The 18,033-nt window shown below is 43.1% G+C and overlaps 2 protein-coding genes across 5 annotated transcripts; both read left to right on the plus strand.

The window, feature by feature from the left end:
* The first annotated feature begins 945 nt into the window (after positions 1-945).
* On the plus strand, positions 946-6,781 carry ptgdsa (prostaglandin D2 synthase a). 4 transcript variants are annotated; one of them, XM_065017646.1, is made up of 7 exons: positions 946-1,147; positions 4,441-4,583; positions 4,740-4,816; positions 5,164-5,274; positions 6,056-6,169; positions 6,282-6,309; positions 6,395-6,781. In XM_065017646.1, the coding sequence occupies exons 1-6, from the start codon at positions 1,052-1,054 to the stop codon at positions 6,305-6,307; spliced, it is 567 nt and encodes a 188-aa protein (XP_064873718.1). In that variant the 5' UTR covers positions 946-1,051; the 3' UTR covers positions 6,308-6,309; positions 6,395-6,781. The 4 variants fall into 4 exon arrangements, with proteins under 4 accessions (XP_064873718.1, XP_029484155.1, XP_064873719.1 ...); XM_029628295.2 differs by having other exon boundaries at positions 947-1,147; positions 6,420-6,781; XM_065017647.1 differs by having other exon boundaries at positions 947-1,147; positions 6,056-6,157.
* A 1,335-nt stretch (positions 6,782-8,116) lies between these two features.
* On the plus strand, positions 8,117-13,788 carry ambp (alpha-1-microglobulin/bikunin precursor). The gene is made up of 10 exons (XM_029628315.2): positions 8,117-8,291; positions 8,850-8,992; positions 9,115-9,191; positions 9,475-9,591; positions 10,682-10,783; positions 10,939-11,000; positions 11,257-11,344; positions 11,717-11,884; positions 12,996-13,169; positions 13,616-13,788. Exons 1-10 carry the CDS (start codon positions 8,178-8,180, stop codon positions 13,642-13,644), a joined length of 1,074 nt encoding a protein of 357 aa, XP_029484175.1. The 5' UTR covers positions 8,117-8,177; the 3' UTR covers positions 13,645-13,788.
* Positions 13,789-18,033: the final 4,245 nt, after the last annotated feature.

Below are 18,033 nucleotides of genomic sequence, written 5' to 3' on the forward strand. Positions count from 1 at the left end.
TGATAATGCCCTGATAGTGTAAGAGCTGTTTGAAAAGACCGCCTGAAATTTCTGCCTGTTTTGGTGAGATGGAGTTTCGGCCTGCCTGGTGACATTACCAGGTGGTAAATTAGTTAATAGACCAATAAAAAAGTGAGTTCCAAACCTCTCTGCCAATAGCAGCTAGTTTTCAGTTTTTTTTTCCATTTCCACTCAGACCACCCCTAGACAGTCCTAGCTAAATTCTTGCTTGAGAAATTGCTCTTTGCTAAGAAGCTATTTTTGTTTCTTTGTGACCATTTTATTTTAAAACAATCACAGTAAGATACTTAATTGTTACCCAGAAATGATTTGTATTGAGATAAAAAAAATAAAAAAAAACGTCTGCTTTGGACTTAAAACTGTTGTCTTTTTTGTTTTTCTTTAATGTTGTAAAATTACATTTAGCTCTTCTGAGAGTGTTTCCGAATGTATGACTCAATGTATGAGTCAAAAACAAAGACTTCTTGGTTGGTAAAAGGACAAACAGTGAATTGAATAATTGTTTAAAAAAGCACAAATGCCCCTTGTCTGAATACTTTAACTGATGTATTTGAAGGGTGGTATTTGAAGCACTCCTCTGTCCTGTCAGGAATTCAGGAATTCAATGTCCTTCAGGAATGCTCACCAAGGATTCAGGAGCCAACTTGTCTATCATTCCGCGTTCACATGCTGGTCGGAACTAGGAAACTCATAACTGTCCAACTTGCTAACTGGTTGAACGCGACATGTTTATAACTACAACCGTTTAGCAAGCCTGAAATGTCTGAGTTTTCTAGTTCCGACTGGCACGTGAACGCAGCATCATTCCCTCTCTGCCTGCTGCAGCTGAGCACTTCAGCTCAGCTTCAGCTTCTGATCAATGATTGGCTGGGCAAATAATGGGCGGACTTGAGAAAAAAATTGGCATTGCCACTGTAGTCCAGCTCCAGTGCAGCTTTTCACTCTTTTACAGTTCAGTTTGGTTGCAGAACAGGGTACTTGTATTTCTGTCCTCCTCTCTCTCTTTCCTTCTCTTCCTCTGCAACCAACCATGAGGATCACCTTTGTGACAATGGCCACGGCGATGGTGTGTTTGATGGGTGTCCATGGAGACGTGCAGCCTCAGAGAGACTTCGACCTGCAGAGGGTGAGACCAGACTCAAATCAAATCAAAGTTTATTTCTTGCATACACAGAGCGCAATGTTAAAGCAAGTGCAGCGAAACACGTTCTATCTCCAGCAGTGCAGTAAATGTCTAACAGTACAATACTAATACGCAAATAATCAACAACAACAAAAAGAAACAAGAAATATCCGAAGGAGCCAGAGTCATGTCAGAGTCCGTGCTGCTTCCTTCTTTCAACTGCTTGCTTTAATTACCCAGGGTGCATCAGTGAAGGGCCTGCTCTGCTTCCACAAGACATTTCGCATCACACTAGCTGGGTAATCTAATCTTTGTGGGAAATGATTAAGCTCATTTTTAGAGGGCAATGGCATACTGTTTTATTGGTTTTTCATTAGGTGACGCATAACTTTAAAGGGCAACTTCCTGATTTGGCATTGTTTTAGATTTGGTTAATTAAGAAATGCTAGAGGTCATGACTGAATTGAAACATTAGTTGCTTTCAGGGTGTGTTTTGATGTGGTGTCTCGTGTGTGTTCGCAGGTGGGAAGAGTTTTCCAAATTATTAAGCCAATTAGCTTCAGCCGGCTGGTGTGCGAGTGTGGCAAAATTGGGGGCTTGTTATGGGCCGTCAATAAATTACAAAATATAAATGTGTCAATATTTTCATGATGCACAGCTTTGAGCTTTCTCATTAAATGCTTTCAAAATGTGTATATTAATTTCTACAAGGTTGAGGTTTTAAGCCATTGAAATTTGGAGCTATTGGGTTATTTACATATTGTTCCACAGGCAATACAATCGGGCTGTGTGCAGCTGCACTCCGAATGGATGATTACTTGTGTGCTGCCAGCTGTGGGCTTGTGGGCAGGATTGAAACAAACCCAACCTTCATTTATGTTGTGATTCAATCCCGACCACAAAACTGTTTTGGACAACAGTGAATTTATGACCAAAATTATCCTATTTACACGTTATACTCAATTCTGACAGTGGAATAAATGTTTGACTCATGTCAATGCCACATAGGCAGTTTCCTAAATGAGAAGTTGTTTTTTAGGGGCAGTTTCTCTTCAACCTCGACCTCTAGTCCGTGAGTCTATTATTTAAAGTCATAGACATGTTCCCCGTCCCCACATGTTCAGTACTCATTGGCTGTCTGATAGGGAACAGAACGTTGTATCCGTGTGGTTGGGACGGGATCGCATTAGGACAGAGGCAGAAGCTGAACCCAAAGCAAACAGTGCTAGGGTCAAAGGTCAGGCAGACGGCAGGGTTGCGAAACAGATATAATGACTAGCAATGCACGCTAAGTTCCCTCGGCCCATGGCCCATGGACAGACACAGATATAGAACTAACTTCCTTATTAGATAATTATCTACAGTACCAGTCAAAAGTTTGGACTCACCTACTCATTGAAGGGGTTTTCTTTATTTTTACTATTTTCTACATTGTAGAATAATAGTGAATACGTCAAAACTAAAATATCAACACATATGGAATAATGTAGTAACCAAAAAAGTGTTAAACAAATCAAAATAGGTTTTATATCTGAGATTCTTCAAAGTAGCCGCCCTTTTCCTTGATGACAGGTTTGCACACTCTTGGCATTCCCTCAACCAGCTTCATGAGGTAGTCACCTGGAATGCATTTCAGTTAACAAGTGTGCCTTGTTAAAAGTTGTGTTGTGACAAGGTAGGGGTGGTATACAGAAGATAGCCCTATTTGGTAAAAGACCAAATCCATATTATGTCAAGAACAGCTCAAATAAACAAAGAGAATCGACAATCGATCATTACTTTAAAACATGAAGGTCAGTCAATCTGGAAAATGTCAAGAACTTTGAAAGTTTCTTCAAGTGCAGTCGCAAAAATCATCAAGCACTATGATGAAACTGGCTCTCATGAGGACCGCCACAGGAAAGGAATACCCAGGGTTACCTCTGCTGCAGAGGATAAGTTCATTAGAGTTACCAGCCTCAGAAATTGCAGACCAAATAAATGCTTCACAGAGTTCAAGTAACAGACACATTTCAACATCAACTGTTCAGAGGAGACTGCGTGAATCAGGCCTTCATTGATGAATTGCTGCAAAGAAACCACTACTAAAGGACACCAATAAGAAGAAGAGACTTGCTTGGGCCAAGAAACACGAGCAATGGACATTAGACCAGTAGAGATCTGTCCGATGGTCTTGTGAGAGTAAAGGTCAAATTGCTGCTGGCCTATATATATAGACATGGTCACTTTAAGAATGTTTACATACTGCCTCCCGGGTGGCGCAGTGGCGCAGTGGTCTGTGCCACCAGAGACTCTGGGTTCGAGCCCAGGCTCGGTCGCAGCCGGCCGCGACCGGGAGGTCCATGGGGCGAAGCACAATTGGCCTAGCGTCGTCCAGGTTAGGGAGGGTTTGGCCGGTAGGGATATCCTTGTCTCATCGCGTACTAGTGACTCCTGTGGTGGGCCTGTTTCCTCTGGGTTGGATGCGCGCTGTGTTAAGAAGCAGTGCGGCTTGGTTGGGTTGTGTTTCGGAGGACGCATGGCTTTCGACCTTTGTCTCTCCCGAGCCGTATGGGAGTTGTAGCGATGAGACAAGATAGTAACTATACTCCGAAAACAGGGTAAAAACAAAAAAATAATTTTTACATAATGTTTTACCCATTTCATATTTATATACTGTATTTATATACAAGTATATACAAGTACTGTATTTATATACAAGTACATCCTATTCAACTATTCTATCCACGTATTCTTCAGGCAGGTTTGACTCCCTTTGTGTAGCCTACTATCTCTATGTTATGTTCAGTTTGCACTAAATGCCGTATGACTGGGTAGTGTTACTCTTATAGAGTAGCTCTGATAGAGCAACTCCAGTGGGTTTGACTCCCTCTGTGTGTTTTTTTAATCTATTGAACCTGTATTTAGGCAGGGAAGTCCGGTTGAGACCCATGTCTCTTTTGTAAAGGAGCAGCAAACAGTACAAACAGTACTGTCTGCGTGTTGGCCTGGTGTATGACTCCCTAGGCTAGGGCTCTGGTACAGCCACTCTGCTAGGTTGACTTGTGGGTTTGACTCTGTCTATGTGTGCATTTTGCAGGGAACTGGTACCGTGTGGGCCTGGCATATGACTCCCCAGGCTAGGGCTCTGGTACAGCCACTCTGCTAGGTTGACTTGTGGGTTTGACTCTGTCTATGTGTGCATTTTGCAGGGAACTGGTACCGTGTGGGCCTGGCATATGACTCCCCAGGCTAGGGCTCTGGTACAGCCACTCTGCTAGGTTGACTTGTGGGTTTGACTCTGTCTATGTGTTCAGTTTGCAGGGAAGTGGTACCGTGTGGGCCTGGCGTATGACTCCCCAGGGTTTACTGCCCCATACAGAGACAAGCTGAGAGTGTCCATGGGCATCCTGAATCCACAGACCAACGGCGACGTCAACCTCACCATGTGGACCCAGAGGTGGGCAGGAACACATCATTAAATACAACACTAGAATGGACATTGGCATTCTGGCAAAATAACCACAGGACTGACATCCTGGTCAGGGCATTGAAAATGTACTAAAAATGGGCATGCACATTCATATCGTATGTTCTTTTTTTTGCTTGTGTGAAGATCAACAGGTTGCCGCAGTAAGCTTTACACGTATGAGAAGACAGCGATACCTGGCGCCTTCACCTATTTCAGCACCCGTGAGTCCTCTGCCTGCCAGCACTAATGCTATGCAGCTCAATAACAAACCAGTAATTGTATCCCCCCCCCCCCCCCCGACCATCCGCTCCAGACGAAATTGGCCCATGGCTGAATGTAGTGGGGGACCCCTGCTGTACATCCGCTCCAGATGAAATCGGCCCATGGCTGAATGTAGTTGGGGACCCCTGCTGTACATCCGCTCCAGATGAAATCGGCCCATGGCTGAATGTAGTTGGGGACCCCTGCTGTACAGAGTCGCTGATCTTTGCGTCAGTATCGTAGTCTTCTCTTCTTTTTCTTTTTTTGTTGTTGAAAATAATGAGAAAACATATTTGTGTTTTTCCAGGCCATAACAAAGTAAAGGACATCACAGTAGTGGAGACCAACTATAATGAATATGCGTTGGTCCTGAAGCACAAGAAGATGGACAGAGAGTACACACAGGTGGCCCTCTATGGTAAGTCTGCTCTTTCGTGGTAGAGGTGTGACTGACCAGGTTTAAACCAGGGTCTCTCATGAGCCAAAATACCATTTTTTTTCTACTTGCCCAGAGTCAGATGAACTCTTTTGTATGTCTCTATGTGAAGTTTGAAGATAGCTTATTCTTAGCTATCGCAAAGACTGGAGGGCAAGGTTCACCTAACCATCTCTGTTGCATAGGCTTAGAATGGGGCAATATGCTCATAAATCAGGCACATTCGAAATTGGACGTCTAGCCATGTCCTGAGGAAAATTCCTTCAAAACCGGACACTTTTGACAACAGTGAGTGCTATTACCATCAAGTAGGCTTGGGTTTTGCTAGGGCACTGTGGACCAGGGTGGTGGACGAGCGTAATCCCTTAACTTCAGATAGACTCCAGATCAGAAGGTCAGGTGTTCAATCCCAGTAGTGGACACTCGTATTTATTACAAAATGTTTCCTATTCCAAACCTTAACCCTTACCTAAAACATTCTGAATGAGTGCCTAAACATATTGTTTTAACCCTATCCAAAACCTTAACCCTTAACCTTAACCCTTAACCTCGAAATTTGTAGCAAATTCCAAATTTGACGTTTGGAGAAACGGAACAATGCTGAGCGGGAGGAGTAAACTCAGTGTCAAAAACACATGGAAATGTAATGTTTGTAGCAGCTTTGAAACTTGACATTTGGAAAAACATGGATAAATGTCTCATTCTGGAGTGAGACTGTACTTTTGCTTGCATCAAACGTTGCCATTCGTCCGTCTGCCTGCAGGTCGTTCTCAGAAGGTAAAGCCTGAAGTGATTCAGAAATTTAAAGACTTTGCCACATCTCATGGATTTCCCAAGGATGCCATTCTGACCCCACCACCTGCAGGTAGTAGCCTAAGTATGGACACACACACAGACACAAACAGTCCCTACATGTCACGTCTCTCAGCTGTACGACTGAAAGCAGACAGTGTGTAACACAACGTTGTCGTGCTCTTTGTTGTTTGCAGAGAACTGTCCTCCCTATGGACGCTAAAGGTGAGTCACTGGAAATCCTTTCTACAGACAGTCTATGTTGTGGTCGACTGACTACCGGAACACTTGATATTTGAATAAACTGCAGGTTTTGTTTTTGTGCTCTCCTTCAGATCAGAGCAACATCATGATTACTCATGGATTTGCTTTGCCGCACCAGTTTCCCGGCACTCTCCATCAGAGCACAGCATCAGGATTGGTTTCACCTTTACACCACACGTTTCACTGGGCAACAACAGAACCTCAACACGCTTTACCTCACAAGGGTGAAATAGTATAACCACTAATGACAGATGCACTCTTAGACAGCCCGTCTTATTTTATTACCAACATCCTCTCTGATGTCTGTCTGTCTCTTGTCCCCTCGGTACAACGGACAGTTAAATTCGTCTTCCTTTCTGAATCCGATAAACAAGGGACATCATTGTCTTGTATAACACTGCTATGGCTGAATAAATTCTAGTGTTCCTCTGCCTATGGTGCTACGTGGTGTCTGTGACCTCATTGTCTTTTTCTCTGCCTATTGGATCGCAGCCCTGAGCGCATAAGAGTGTTAGAGCGATTAAAGGGAGAGAGAGATAGAATTGGAGAGACAGACAAATCTAAAATAGGGGAGAGACACTGATTGAAAAGGAGATACTGAGAGAGAGAGATAGAATTGGAGAGAATGTGAGATAGAGACGGGATACATTTACATTTACATTTAAGTCATTTAGCAGACGCTCTTATCCAGAGCGACTTACAAATTGGTGCATTCACCTTATGACCTCCAGTGGAACAGTAGTGCATCTAAATCTTTTCAGGGGGAGGGGGGGTGAGAGGGATTACTTTATCCTATCCTAGGTATTCCTGAAAGAGGTGGGGTTTCAGGTGTCTCCGGAAGGTGGTGATTGACTCCGCTGTCCTGGCGTCGTGAGGGAGTTTGTTCCACCATTGGGGGCCAGAGCAGCGAACAGTTTTGACTGGGCTGAGCGGGAACTGTACTTCCTCAGTGGTAGGGAGGCGAGCAGGCCAGAGGTGGATGAACGCAGTGCCCTTGTTTGGGTGTAGGGCCTGATCAGAGCCTGGAGGTACTGAGGTGCCGTTCCCCTCACAGCTCCGTAGGCAAGCACCATGGTCTTGTAGCGGATGCGAGCTTCAACTGGAAGCCAGTGGAGGGAGCGGAGGAGCGGGGTGACAGAAGAAACTTGGGCGACATATACTTAGAGCATTGTTCAACACAGAGTAGGAACATCGATCAATCAGAGCGGGCCAATCAGGATCCAGAACCCAATAATCAATATTGTTACCCATGGAGAGAGAGAGAGAGAGAGAGAGAGAGAGAGTGTGTGTGTGTGTGTGTGTGTGTGTCTGTGTGTGTGTGTGTCTGTGTGTGTGTGGTAGTGTGTGTGTGGGGGGGGGTATGGTAGTGTGTGTGTGTGTTTATGTGGGTTTAGTTCCATATGTTTATCTGAGCAACTCATGTTCATACCACATACATAACAGGTTACATGTTTTTGTGATGAAGAACCACAGGGTTCAGCCCTTGAGCAATAATTGATTTCGCTATGCATGCTACAACTCTGTGGCGCTGAAATGTAATGATTTTTTTCCCTCGTTAAATTCCACTTTGATGTCCAATGTTTCAGAAAAAGGGACAAACAGTCAGATAAAGGAGAACTTTGCTCTGTTTGCTGTTTGTTTTCTGCTGGAGTTTCAGGGGGTACAGAGAGGGGTAAATACATATGGGTCAATGCTCTCTGGTTTGCTAGCCTAGTCCAGTGGAGGGATGGAGGGATCTGAGGGTTGGAGGGGTGGGTGTGATCTCCCAGCAGATCCAGGGGCTCAGAGGAAACTCAGTCGGAGGTTCGTATCGGAGACACACAGACAGAATGCAGCAGGGTGCCATACTTGTGGTCCTTTCGGTCCTGGTGAACTCCCTCCATGGTGTGCCAGTGCTTGCCGAACCGCTCTTCCCCACACAGGAGAACTTTGACCTGAGCAAGGTAAGAGTTAGTCTCTTAGTCATCGCGGTTGCTCTTTCTCCCTTTCTCGTAGCCTTCCCAATGAGTTTGCTCTGTCTCTCTTGCGTTCTCTCAAATATTCTGCAATAGCACAGCCGTAACCAGTTGCACGTTTACAAATGGTGCATACTGGATGGGTAGTTGTCTGATTCAGTTGAGAGGTCAAAATGTGTTTGCTTTTGATCAGCTTGTGCGGTCTAAAGTGTTTCTATGGGTGCCTGTTCATACCTGTAAATACTGCATTGTTGGTCTGTAAAAAAAAACTCCATCTTGGAACCCAGAACCAAATTATGTTTTGGTTAATCATGCCACATGACCTGGATTTTAACCTTTTATTTTAAGCCTTTTCCGGAAATGATAATTAGACCAAAAATGAAAGCAATAATTTGTCTGAGGATAACAAGAAATGGGGACAGTTTGATGAAAAATCTTTAAATAAAAGTTCAAATCCAAGTGTCACGTGAGCCGAGTAGTGCATACATTCTCTCTCTCTCTCTCTCTCTCTCTCTCTCTCTCTCTCTCCTCCCCCCCCCGGGTCAGTTCATGGGGAAGTGGCATGATATTGCGGTAGCTTCCACCTGTCCCTGGATGCAGCGCCACAGAGGAGACTCAGCTATCGGCATACTGGAGCTGCAGGCCGGGGACACTGAAGGCAAAGTCAGCATGAAACGCAGCATGAAGAAGTGAGGTTACACACACACATATGCGTGTGTCTCTGAACAGCCTCTAACAGTGCTACTGGATTCACCATAGCTTGACTAAATATATTATGGATGTACGTGTGTGTGCGCGTGTGCGTGTGTAGGCACGGGACATGTAAGCAGATCTCCGGTGATTATGAGCTAACAGACACACCTGGAAGATTCACCTACCACGTTGCCAGTGAGTCTTTAATGTCTGTTCATACCCTGAATCCACAAATCAAGTCATATCCCTTACCTCCTGGGCACTTGTAGTTCTGAAAAAAAAACATGTGTCCCCTCGGATATGCAAGATGGAATTGCAGCCAATGGCTTACACTATTCTAATACTCTCAGAATGGGAGGTAAGGGCCAGGGATTTTAAAACAAAATGTATACCACTGTCTTACCAGCCATATTTATAAAGTCAAAGATGGCGGGTCATTGACAGTATGTACTGTATGTCTGTGTTCTCCTCCATGCAGAGTGGGGGGCTGATGTTGATGCCTATGTCGTTCACACTAACTATGATGAGTATGCCATCGTCATGATGAGTAAACAGAAGACAGGTGGCGAGAAGACCAAGTCTGCCAAGCTATACAGTGAGTGTCACTACTAATATGGAGCAGATAGCCTAGGGGTTAGTGTTGGGCCAGTAGCCGAAAGGTTGCTGGTACAAATATCCGTACAAATCTGTCGATGTTCCCTTGACCTAACCCTAATCCTAACTTGCTCCAGGGGTGATGGGCTACTATGGTTGACCCTGTGAAGCGACACGTTTAACTGCACCTATCCGGTGTTTCTAACAAAACTTTAAAAAATATATATTTTTACTAATGCACCTGTATAACACAACACCACTGAGACAATGGGCGGATTCGATTATGCTGAGCCGCAGGGCCCCGGGCAAAGGCCTGTCACGTCATCCAGAAAAAGCAGGGAGGGAGGTGCTCTCTTCTCAAATCAAACCGTAATCTGTGCTGCTCTGTCATTTTTTTCAACAAGGCATCGTCCAGCATCATATACAACATCTCTTTGCCCTGTGTAAACGTTTGCATTTGTCATTGAGAAGGCACTTTTGCATGGCAAATCACAGAATCCTACTAATTACTACCCATGCTTAATTACATTGCTTTTGTTTTGAGCCAACTTCGCCGAGGCCTTTGAACAGAGCACCTGGCTCACACCTGGGAGGTAGTCCGGTTCAAAATCTGATGCAATCAACTTTCAGCCGATGCAAAACACGCCTACACATGCGCCCGGGTGAGATGAATCAAACCCCTTTATTAGCCTGGTTCCAGCTACGGTGGTCGGTGTCATGTTTTGCACAAGGCCGAAATTGTGTTGTAGATATTGGATGGGTCTAACAGTAGACGGGGGTCCAGGTTTTTTTCTGACATTTTAAAATGCATTTCCTGCAATTCTACACAGTTTGGCGTGACTTATTGTGCCTTATTATGAGGGGTATTTTGAAAGCACAGTATAAGTACGAGTGGAAGGCCCAAACAGAAATAAACAGAAATATGACAATGACTTTAGGAGTTGGCAGGACCACAAACAGATCTGGGACCAGGCCATTCACAACTATAATGACACAGCTATAATGTTATTATCATATAAATAATTTTTTTTTTTTATGGTTAGTCCTGTATATTCTGCAGCAGAACTAAATTAAAATGCTGCCTCCTTCAGGCCGCACCATGGAACTGCGGACCACTATCTTGGACGACTTCAGGAGGCTGGTGAGGGAGCAGGGCATGGCTGACGACACAGTCATCATCAAACAGAACAAAGGTACAGACACACAAACGTGAGCAAAACACACACGTACACAGGCAGGCAATGTGTGCACACAGGCACAAACACACACACACACACACACACCTGTGACATCCACTATGTGTCTGAACATTCTTTGACCTTTGAACCCCTGCTGTCTCTCTCCACAGGCGAGTGTGTACCAGAAGCAGAGCCTGTAGCAGCAGAGCCTCCATCTGAGATTACGGCACCGGTACTTCCTGTATTCAATGATTCAAGTTTCAATGTTGAGGTTGTACCCCGTATCAGAGACGGAGATTTCATTAAAAAGTGGATTTGGTTAAAGGAATTGAAGAAAGTTAATCAAATTCCAATTCCACATTTTCTTCATTGAAAAGCATTGAAGATAATTTGAATTGGATTTGGAATTTCAGGAAACTTCCTGAATTGACTGGAATTGAAAGGGAATTGACCCCAACCCTGCTAACTTCTCACCTGTCTGTCTCCAGAGAGCTAAGAGGAACATAGTCCTCCCTGATCCTGCCCCTGTGGAGGGCTCCGGTATGGGTGATGACACCATGATCTTCCGGAGTGCAGGTGAGAGTGCATGATGGGCCTGCTAGCTATGCCACTGACCTCTAAATTGAAGGTTTAGCCTGCACTTTGTGTGGGTCTAGTCAGTGAATCTCTGGAAGCTGATAGAACCAATTATGTATATTACATATACAGTATATTGCATACATAATGTATGTCTATGCAGGGATGGACTGGCCATAGGGAAATTCTGGCAAATTATAATTATTTGGCTAATAACAGGGTCCTCGGAGGGGGAAATTATCCGGTGTTTTAGAAATTCCAGATTTCTGGTCCCAGTCCACCCCTGTGTCTATGGTTAGCACACACAATGCACTGCACTTACCAGACTGTCTGACTAACAGTGCTACACTGCTACCGTGCATCTCTCCTCAGAGTCCTGTAAGGCGGAGCCAGACGCAGGTCCCTGTTTCGGGATGGTGCAGCGCTACTTCTACAACTCCACCAGTATGGGCTGTCAGCTGTTCACCTACGGAGGCTGTATGGGCAACCAGAACAACTTTGTAACTGAGAGGGAGTGTCTGCAGAGTTGCCGCACTGAAGGTGAGGGGATAGAGTGTAACAGAGGTGGTTATTCTGTAGGCAAACCACACTCGAGTGATAGGTAATCTTGTGGAAGACCTCAAGACTTCCGTTAGCTCCCCAGAGCTAATGCCTTGACTTTAGCTCTGTGGGCTAATACAGTCTTGTAGGAGACGCAAGCTTTACAGCAATCACTAACATTGAGTGGCTGCTGCCAACACACTGTCATTGACACTGACCCAACTCCAGCCACTTTAATAATGGGAATTGATGGGAAATGATGTAAATATATCACTAGCCACTTTAAACAATGCTACCTTATATAATGTTACTTACCCTACATTATTCATCTCATATGCATATGTATATACTGTACTCTAGATCATCGACTGCATTCTTATGTCACTAGCCACTTTAACTATGCCACTTTGTTTACTTTGTCTACATACTCATCTCATATGTATATACTGTACTCGATACCATCTACTGTATGCTGCTCTGTACCATCACTCATTCATATATCCTTATGTACATATTCCTTATCCCCTTACACTGTGTATAAGACAGTAGTTTTGGAATTGTTAGTTAGATTACTTGTTGGTTATCACTGCATTGTCGGAACTAGAAGCACAAGCATTTCGCTACACTCGCATTAACATCTGCTAACCATGTGTATGTGACAAATCAAATTTGATTTGATTTGATTTGATTTGATACTTCCACCGGACAATTTACTACAAGCTGTTTGTTTATTATCTATGCATAGTCACTTTGCCCCCACCTACATGTATAGATTACCTCAACTAGCCTGTACCCCCGCACACTGACTCAGTACCGGTGCCCCCTGTATGGAGCCTCTTTGTTATTCTTGTGTTACTTTTTATTTTAGCCTATTTGGTGAATATTTTCTTCTTCTTGAACTGCACTGTTGGTTAAGGGCTTGTAAGTAAGCATTTCATGGTAAAGTCTACACTTGTTGTATTCGGCGCATGTGGCAAATAAAGTTTGATTTGATAACCTAGTTGATAATGTGGCAATGCTCAACCCACTTTTCTGATACATTATGGTGCTCATGACAGTATCCCATAGGCTATGTGTAAGACTAGATGGTCTCTAATGTGTCTCTCTACAGCTGCCTGCAGAATGCCCATGGATGCTCAACCCTGCACTGGGCAGCCCAAGATCTGGGCCTTCGATCCCAACTCTGGACTCTGTCTGGAATATAAAAAGGACTACTGCCAGGGCAACAGTAACAAGTTCTACTCCAAGGGGGAGTGTGACGAGTACTGTGGGGTGATGAAGGATGGTAAGAGAGATCTATATACAAGCTCACACGCATACATACATCAGCTAGTGACTGGATCGAGTTGCAACAAACACAGTTTTATCTCAATTTCTTCATTCAAAGACTCATTCATGGACGCTCTTACTGACAGTCGGGGCTGCTTTGCGTGATGTAGTGTTGTCTCTACCTTTCCCTTTGTGCTGTTGTCTGTGCCCAATGATGTCTGTACCCTGTTTTGTGCTGATACCATATTGTTGTCATGTTTTGTTGCTACCATGCTGTGTTGTCATGTATTGCTGCCATGCTACGTTGTTTTATGTAGTGTTGTCTCTCTTGTCGTGATGTGTGTTTTGTCCTACGTTTTCATTTAAAGGTTAAATGTAAAAAAAAAAATGTTTTTTTAAATATACAACTAAAAATTAAAATATGGCAATATATTTTCTTTTGACTGTGTATTTGTGTTACAGGACAAACTGAGTTCCTGAAAGCTAACTGAAGGAGATTAGAGGTCATAAGGAAGAATACATCCTAACACATGAACACACAGCACAGATCAACGTCTGGGTTAGTCGTCTGACAGAATACCTAGATCATTCAATACAGAATAGAACACAACACAATAAAATGATGGATTAAGCTGCTTGGATTCATGTCTTTATGTGAGCTTTGTCTTTTTTTTTTTACATCAATAGTGATCATAAAGTGCCTTACATTAACAAAGTCTTCATGAATACATTTCATTGAGTTTATGTGGTTAACCAACATTGTGCTTCTCTTGCTTGGAACACCGAGTGCTCAATTCAATCTGTGGCGCTGAAGAGCTGCGCTACAGTGCGATAGCACTGTAGGCCTAGATTCAATCAGATTAAGCTTTAATTGGCGAGAACCAACACCAGCATGGCTGATGGTTTTGGCTGTGTCTGAGGTGGAACTGCATTGGAGCTGTCAAATCAGTGATCAGCTGGCTGGTCTTGTGATCACGAAGCCACACCAGTCCCACTCGCATTAGAAGTCCGAGCGAGAAAGTGCGCTCTATAGAAATAAAAATATTAAATAATTTAACTAAATAATGAGGATTTCTAAAAGCCTAATTGAGGTGTATATTACATCCAGGGGTGAGAACAGATTTAATTTCTTACAGATACAGGACACCCAATTGGGCGCACACTTTTTGTTATGTAGAACAACAATTACAGGGTAGCCTACTCGGCTGACACTGACAAACAGATCAATACAATGTTTTCTTATTTTGACGAAAAGGGTTACACGAACACAATAGGATGTCTATCTACCTTGGAGGAGGAAATATTGTCCAAAAACAGTTTTTCCTTGATTGTCATTTTTAAATGATTGCGACATGCCTGGCTGGGTCTCTCAGCTTGTCCCTGACAGTCGCAACTCAACAATCATCTATTTGGGTAGCGAGTGCTGCAAATACCAAATGGTGGGCCCCTTCCGACTGTAGGCTATGTGATGTAAAAACATTCCACAGCTTAAAAAAACAAAAAGAAGCTAATGATCCTCTGTGGCCAAATCATGCTTTCTGGTGTTGTAGCCTATTATGAATAATTGTATTTATTTCTGTATTTAAGTCTGGCAGTCCAACTGATTGGCAAAGGTACTGCAAATTAAGAAATGTGACTAAACTAAATAAAAAGAAACTACACTATGAAACAAATAAATAATATAAAGAATTGGTAGTAAAAAAAAACTTTGGGGCACCTTAAATGAAATTTTGGTTAAAGACGATAACTCGGCCTCTTCATTCATTGAATCAGATGACTCATTCATCACAAAGCCCACTGATAATGCAAACTACTTTAATTACTTTTTCATTGGCAAGATAAGCAAACTTAGGTATAACATGCCAGCAACAAACACTGACACTACACATCCAAGTATATCAGACCAAATTTGAAAAACAAGAATTGTACTTTTGAATTACGTAAAGTCAGTGTGGAAGAGGTGGAAAAAAAATGTCTATCGACAATGACAAGCCACCGAGGTCTGACAATCTAGATGGACAATTACTGAGGGTAATAGCAGACGATATTGCCACAATTTAAGCCTAAAAGAGAGTGTGTGCCCTCAGGCCTGGAGAGAAGCTAAAGTCATTCCGCTACCCAAGAACAGTAAATATCATGACACGAGGCGAGACCCAGGTGCAGACACAGGAGGCAGATGGTTGGAGTCTTACAATATTTCTTAATCCAATAGCGTAAGGCAAGAGAATAGTCACGGACAGGCAAAAACGGTCAAAACCTGAGTCCAAACGGTATTATTAATAAGCAACACCTGGAGGAGGTGGAGATAATTACAGGAACAGGTGAAACAGATCAGGGCGTGACAGTAAAGCCCCCTTTACTGGCTCAAATAGCCGACCAATCAGCCTGTTACCAACCCTTAGTAAACGTCTGGAAAAAATTGTGTCCAGATACAATGCTGTTTTACAGTAAACAAATTGACAACAGAATTTCAGCATGCTTATAGGGAAGGACACTCAACAATCACAGCCCTTACACAAATGACTGATGATTGGCTGAGAGAAATTGATGATAAAAATGATTGTGGGGGCTGTCTTGTTGGACTTCAGTGCAGCTTTTGACATTATTGGTCATAGTCTGCTGCTGGAAAAACATTTGTGTTATGGCTTTACACCCACTGCAATAATGTGGGTAAAGAGTTACTTGTTATTTTAATGGAAGCCTATCAAATATAATCCAGTTAGAATCAGGAATTCCCCAGGGTAGCTGTTTAGGCCACTTGTTTGTTTTTTTCATTTTTACTAACGATATGCCACTGACTTTGAGTAAAGCCAGAGTTGCTATGTATGCGGATGACTCAACACTATACACGTCAGCTACTACGACGACTGAAATGACATCAACACTCAACAAAGAGCTGCAGTTAGTTTGAGTGGGTGGCAAGGAAAAAGTTAGCACTAAATATTTCTAAAACTAAAAGCATTGTATTTGGAACAAAACACTCACTAAACTCTGATGCAATAAATAATGTGGAAATTGATCAAATTGAGATGACTAAATTGCTTGGAGTAACACTAGATTGTAAACTGTCATGGTCAAAACATATTGATGCAGTTGTAGCTAAGATGGGGAGAAGTCTGTCTATAATAAAGCGATGCCCTGCCTTCTAAACACACTATCAACAAGGAAGGTCCTACAGGCCCTAGTTTTGTCGCACCTTGACTACTGTTCAGTCATGTGGTCAGGTGCCACAAAAAGGGACTTAGGACAATTGCAATTGGCTCAGAACAGGGCAGCACTGTTGGCCCTTGGATGTGCACAGAGAGCTCATATTAATAATATGCATGTCAATCTCTCCTGGCTGCAAGTGGAGGAGAGATAGACTTCATCACTACTTTTATTTATGAGAGGTATTGACATGTTGAATGCACCGAGCTGTCTGTCTAAAATACTGGCACACATCTCAGACACCCATGTATACCCATTTACATTTACATTTACATTTAAGTCATTTAGCAGACGCTCTTATCCAGAGCGACTTACAAATTGGTGCGTTCACCTTAAGACATCCAGTGGAACAGCCACTTTACAATAGTGCATCTAAATCTTTTAAGGGGGTGAGAAGGATTACTTTATCCTATCCTAGGTATTCCTGAAAGAGGTGGGGTTTCAGGTGTCTCCGGAAGGTGGTGATTGACTCCGCTGTCCTGGCGTCGTGAGGGAGTTTGTTCCACCATTGGGGGGCCAGAGCAGCGAACAGTTTTGACTGGGCTGCGCGGGAACTGTACTTCCTCAGTGGTAGGGAGGCGAGCAGGCCAGAGGTGGATGAACGCAGTGCCCTATACCCCACAAGACATGCCACAAGAGGTCTCTTCACAGTCCCCATGTCCAGGACAGACTATGGGAGGCACACAGTACTACATAGAGCCATGACTACATGGAACTCTATTCCACATCAAGTAACTGACGCAAGCAGTAATATTAGATTTCAAAAACAGATGTTCTTGTTTTTATTTATTTATGGAAAGCCAGGGGCAAAGTCTAACAATATTTTACAAACCAGATCAGAGGCAGTAGGGATGAGTTCTCTTAATAAGTGTATGAAATTGACCGTTTTGCTGTTCTGCCTGAGCACTGGAAATGTAAGGAGCACATCTTTTCTTTCTGAATGTTGTCAAGTAGAAGTAAAAGTAAAAAAATATATACATTCTCAAGTAAAGTACCAGTAACCATGGAAACAAGAGTTTTCCAGTGTGTGTGTCATGTTCATGCAGATTTACAGTGATATTTACATTACAAAATCAGTTGTCTTAGTGTTACCCAGAGAACAGGATGGTCTTAAACGCCTGCTCTCTACTGCACTGACCCAATATCTCCTACAGACAGACACACACAGGGAGAGAGATTTGAGTTTGTGAGATATTGATAATATTTTGGGACAGCAATTAGGGATGGGAGGTACTTGAATATTCAAACAGAGCTTAGTCTAGTATTGGATCAACTGTTGTATGATTTTTTTAAATGCTTTAAAAAACGTTTGAATGAAGTTGTATAAGCTTTTAATTCAGCTACTGCTGGTTCTTATGTTGCGTTTTAAATGAAAATGCAATTTAGCCTAATTTTATAGCGCATTTTAAGCTAGCCCTCCAGTCAGTCCTGACATAGAAGAAGGCCTGTATGCTCCCCACTTCAAATAGCGATTATAGGCGCGCAAATATTCGTCCCCAGGCTAAATGCGCATTATTGGAGTAGATTGCTGAAGTGAATTCACTAAAGCACAATTTAGGAGGAAGAATAGTCTGCTGGTGAACGAGATAAGCGGGAGCCTGACAGAGCTGCCAATATAATTTGACAGACCATTGAGATCCATGCAAAACACTCGCCAGATACATGTTATTCAG

The sequence above is a fragment of the Oncorhynchus nerka genome, linkage group LG4, assembly GCF_034236695.1.
Source record: "Oncorhynchus nerka isolate Pitt River linkage group LG4, Oner_Uvic_2.0, whole genome shotgun sequence".
In the NCBI taxonomy this organism is placed as follows: Eukaryota; Metazoa; Chordata; class Actinopteri; order Salmoniformes; family Salmonidae; genus Oncorhynchus; species Oncorhynchus nerka.

What these genes read in the sequence shown, in the direction of transcription:
- ambp (XM_029628315.2), top strand. Translation starts at nt 8,178, where the DNA reads ATGCAGCAGGGTGCCATACTTGTGGTCCTTTCGGTCCTGGTGAACTCC. An exon ending in ATTCACCTACCACGTTGCCA is followed by an intron (nt 9,192 to 9,474) that starts GTGAGTCTTTAA and finishes TCCTCCATGCAG; the next exon opens with AGTGGGGGGCTGATGTTGAT. An exon ending in CATCTGAGATTACGGCACCG is followed by an intron (nt 11,001 to 11,256) that starts GTACTTCCTGTA and finishes GTCTGTCTCCAG; the next exon opens with AGAGCTAAGAGGAACATAGT.
- ptgdsa (XM_065017646.1), top strand. Translation starts at nt 1,052, where the DNA reads ATGAGGATCACCTTTGTGACAATGGCCACGGCGATGGTGTGTTTGATG. An exon ending in CTCACCATGTGGACCCAGAG is followed by an intron (nt 4,584 to 4,739) that starts GTGGGCAGGAAC and finishes GCTTGTGTGAAG; the next exon opens with ATCAACAGGTTGCCGCAGTA. An exon ending in CTTCACCTATTTCAGCACCC is followed by an intron (nt 4,817 to 5,163) that starts GTGAGTCCTCTG and finishes GTGTTTTTCCAG; the next exon opens with GCCATAACAAAGTAAAGGAC.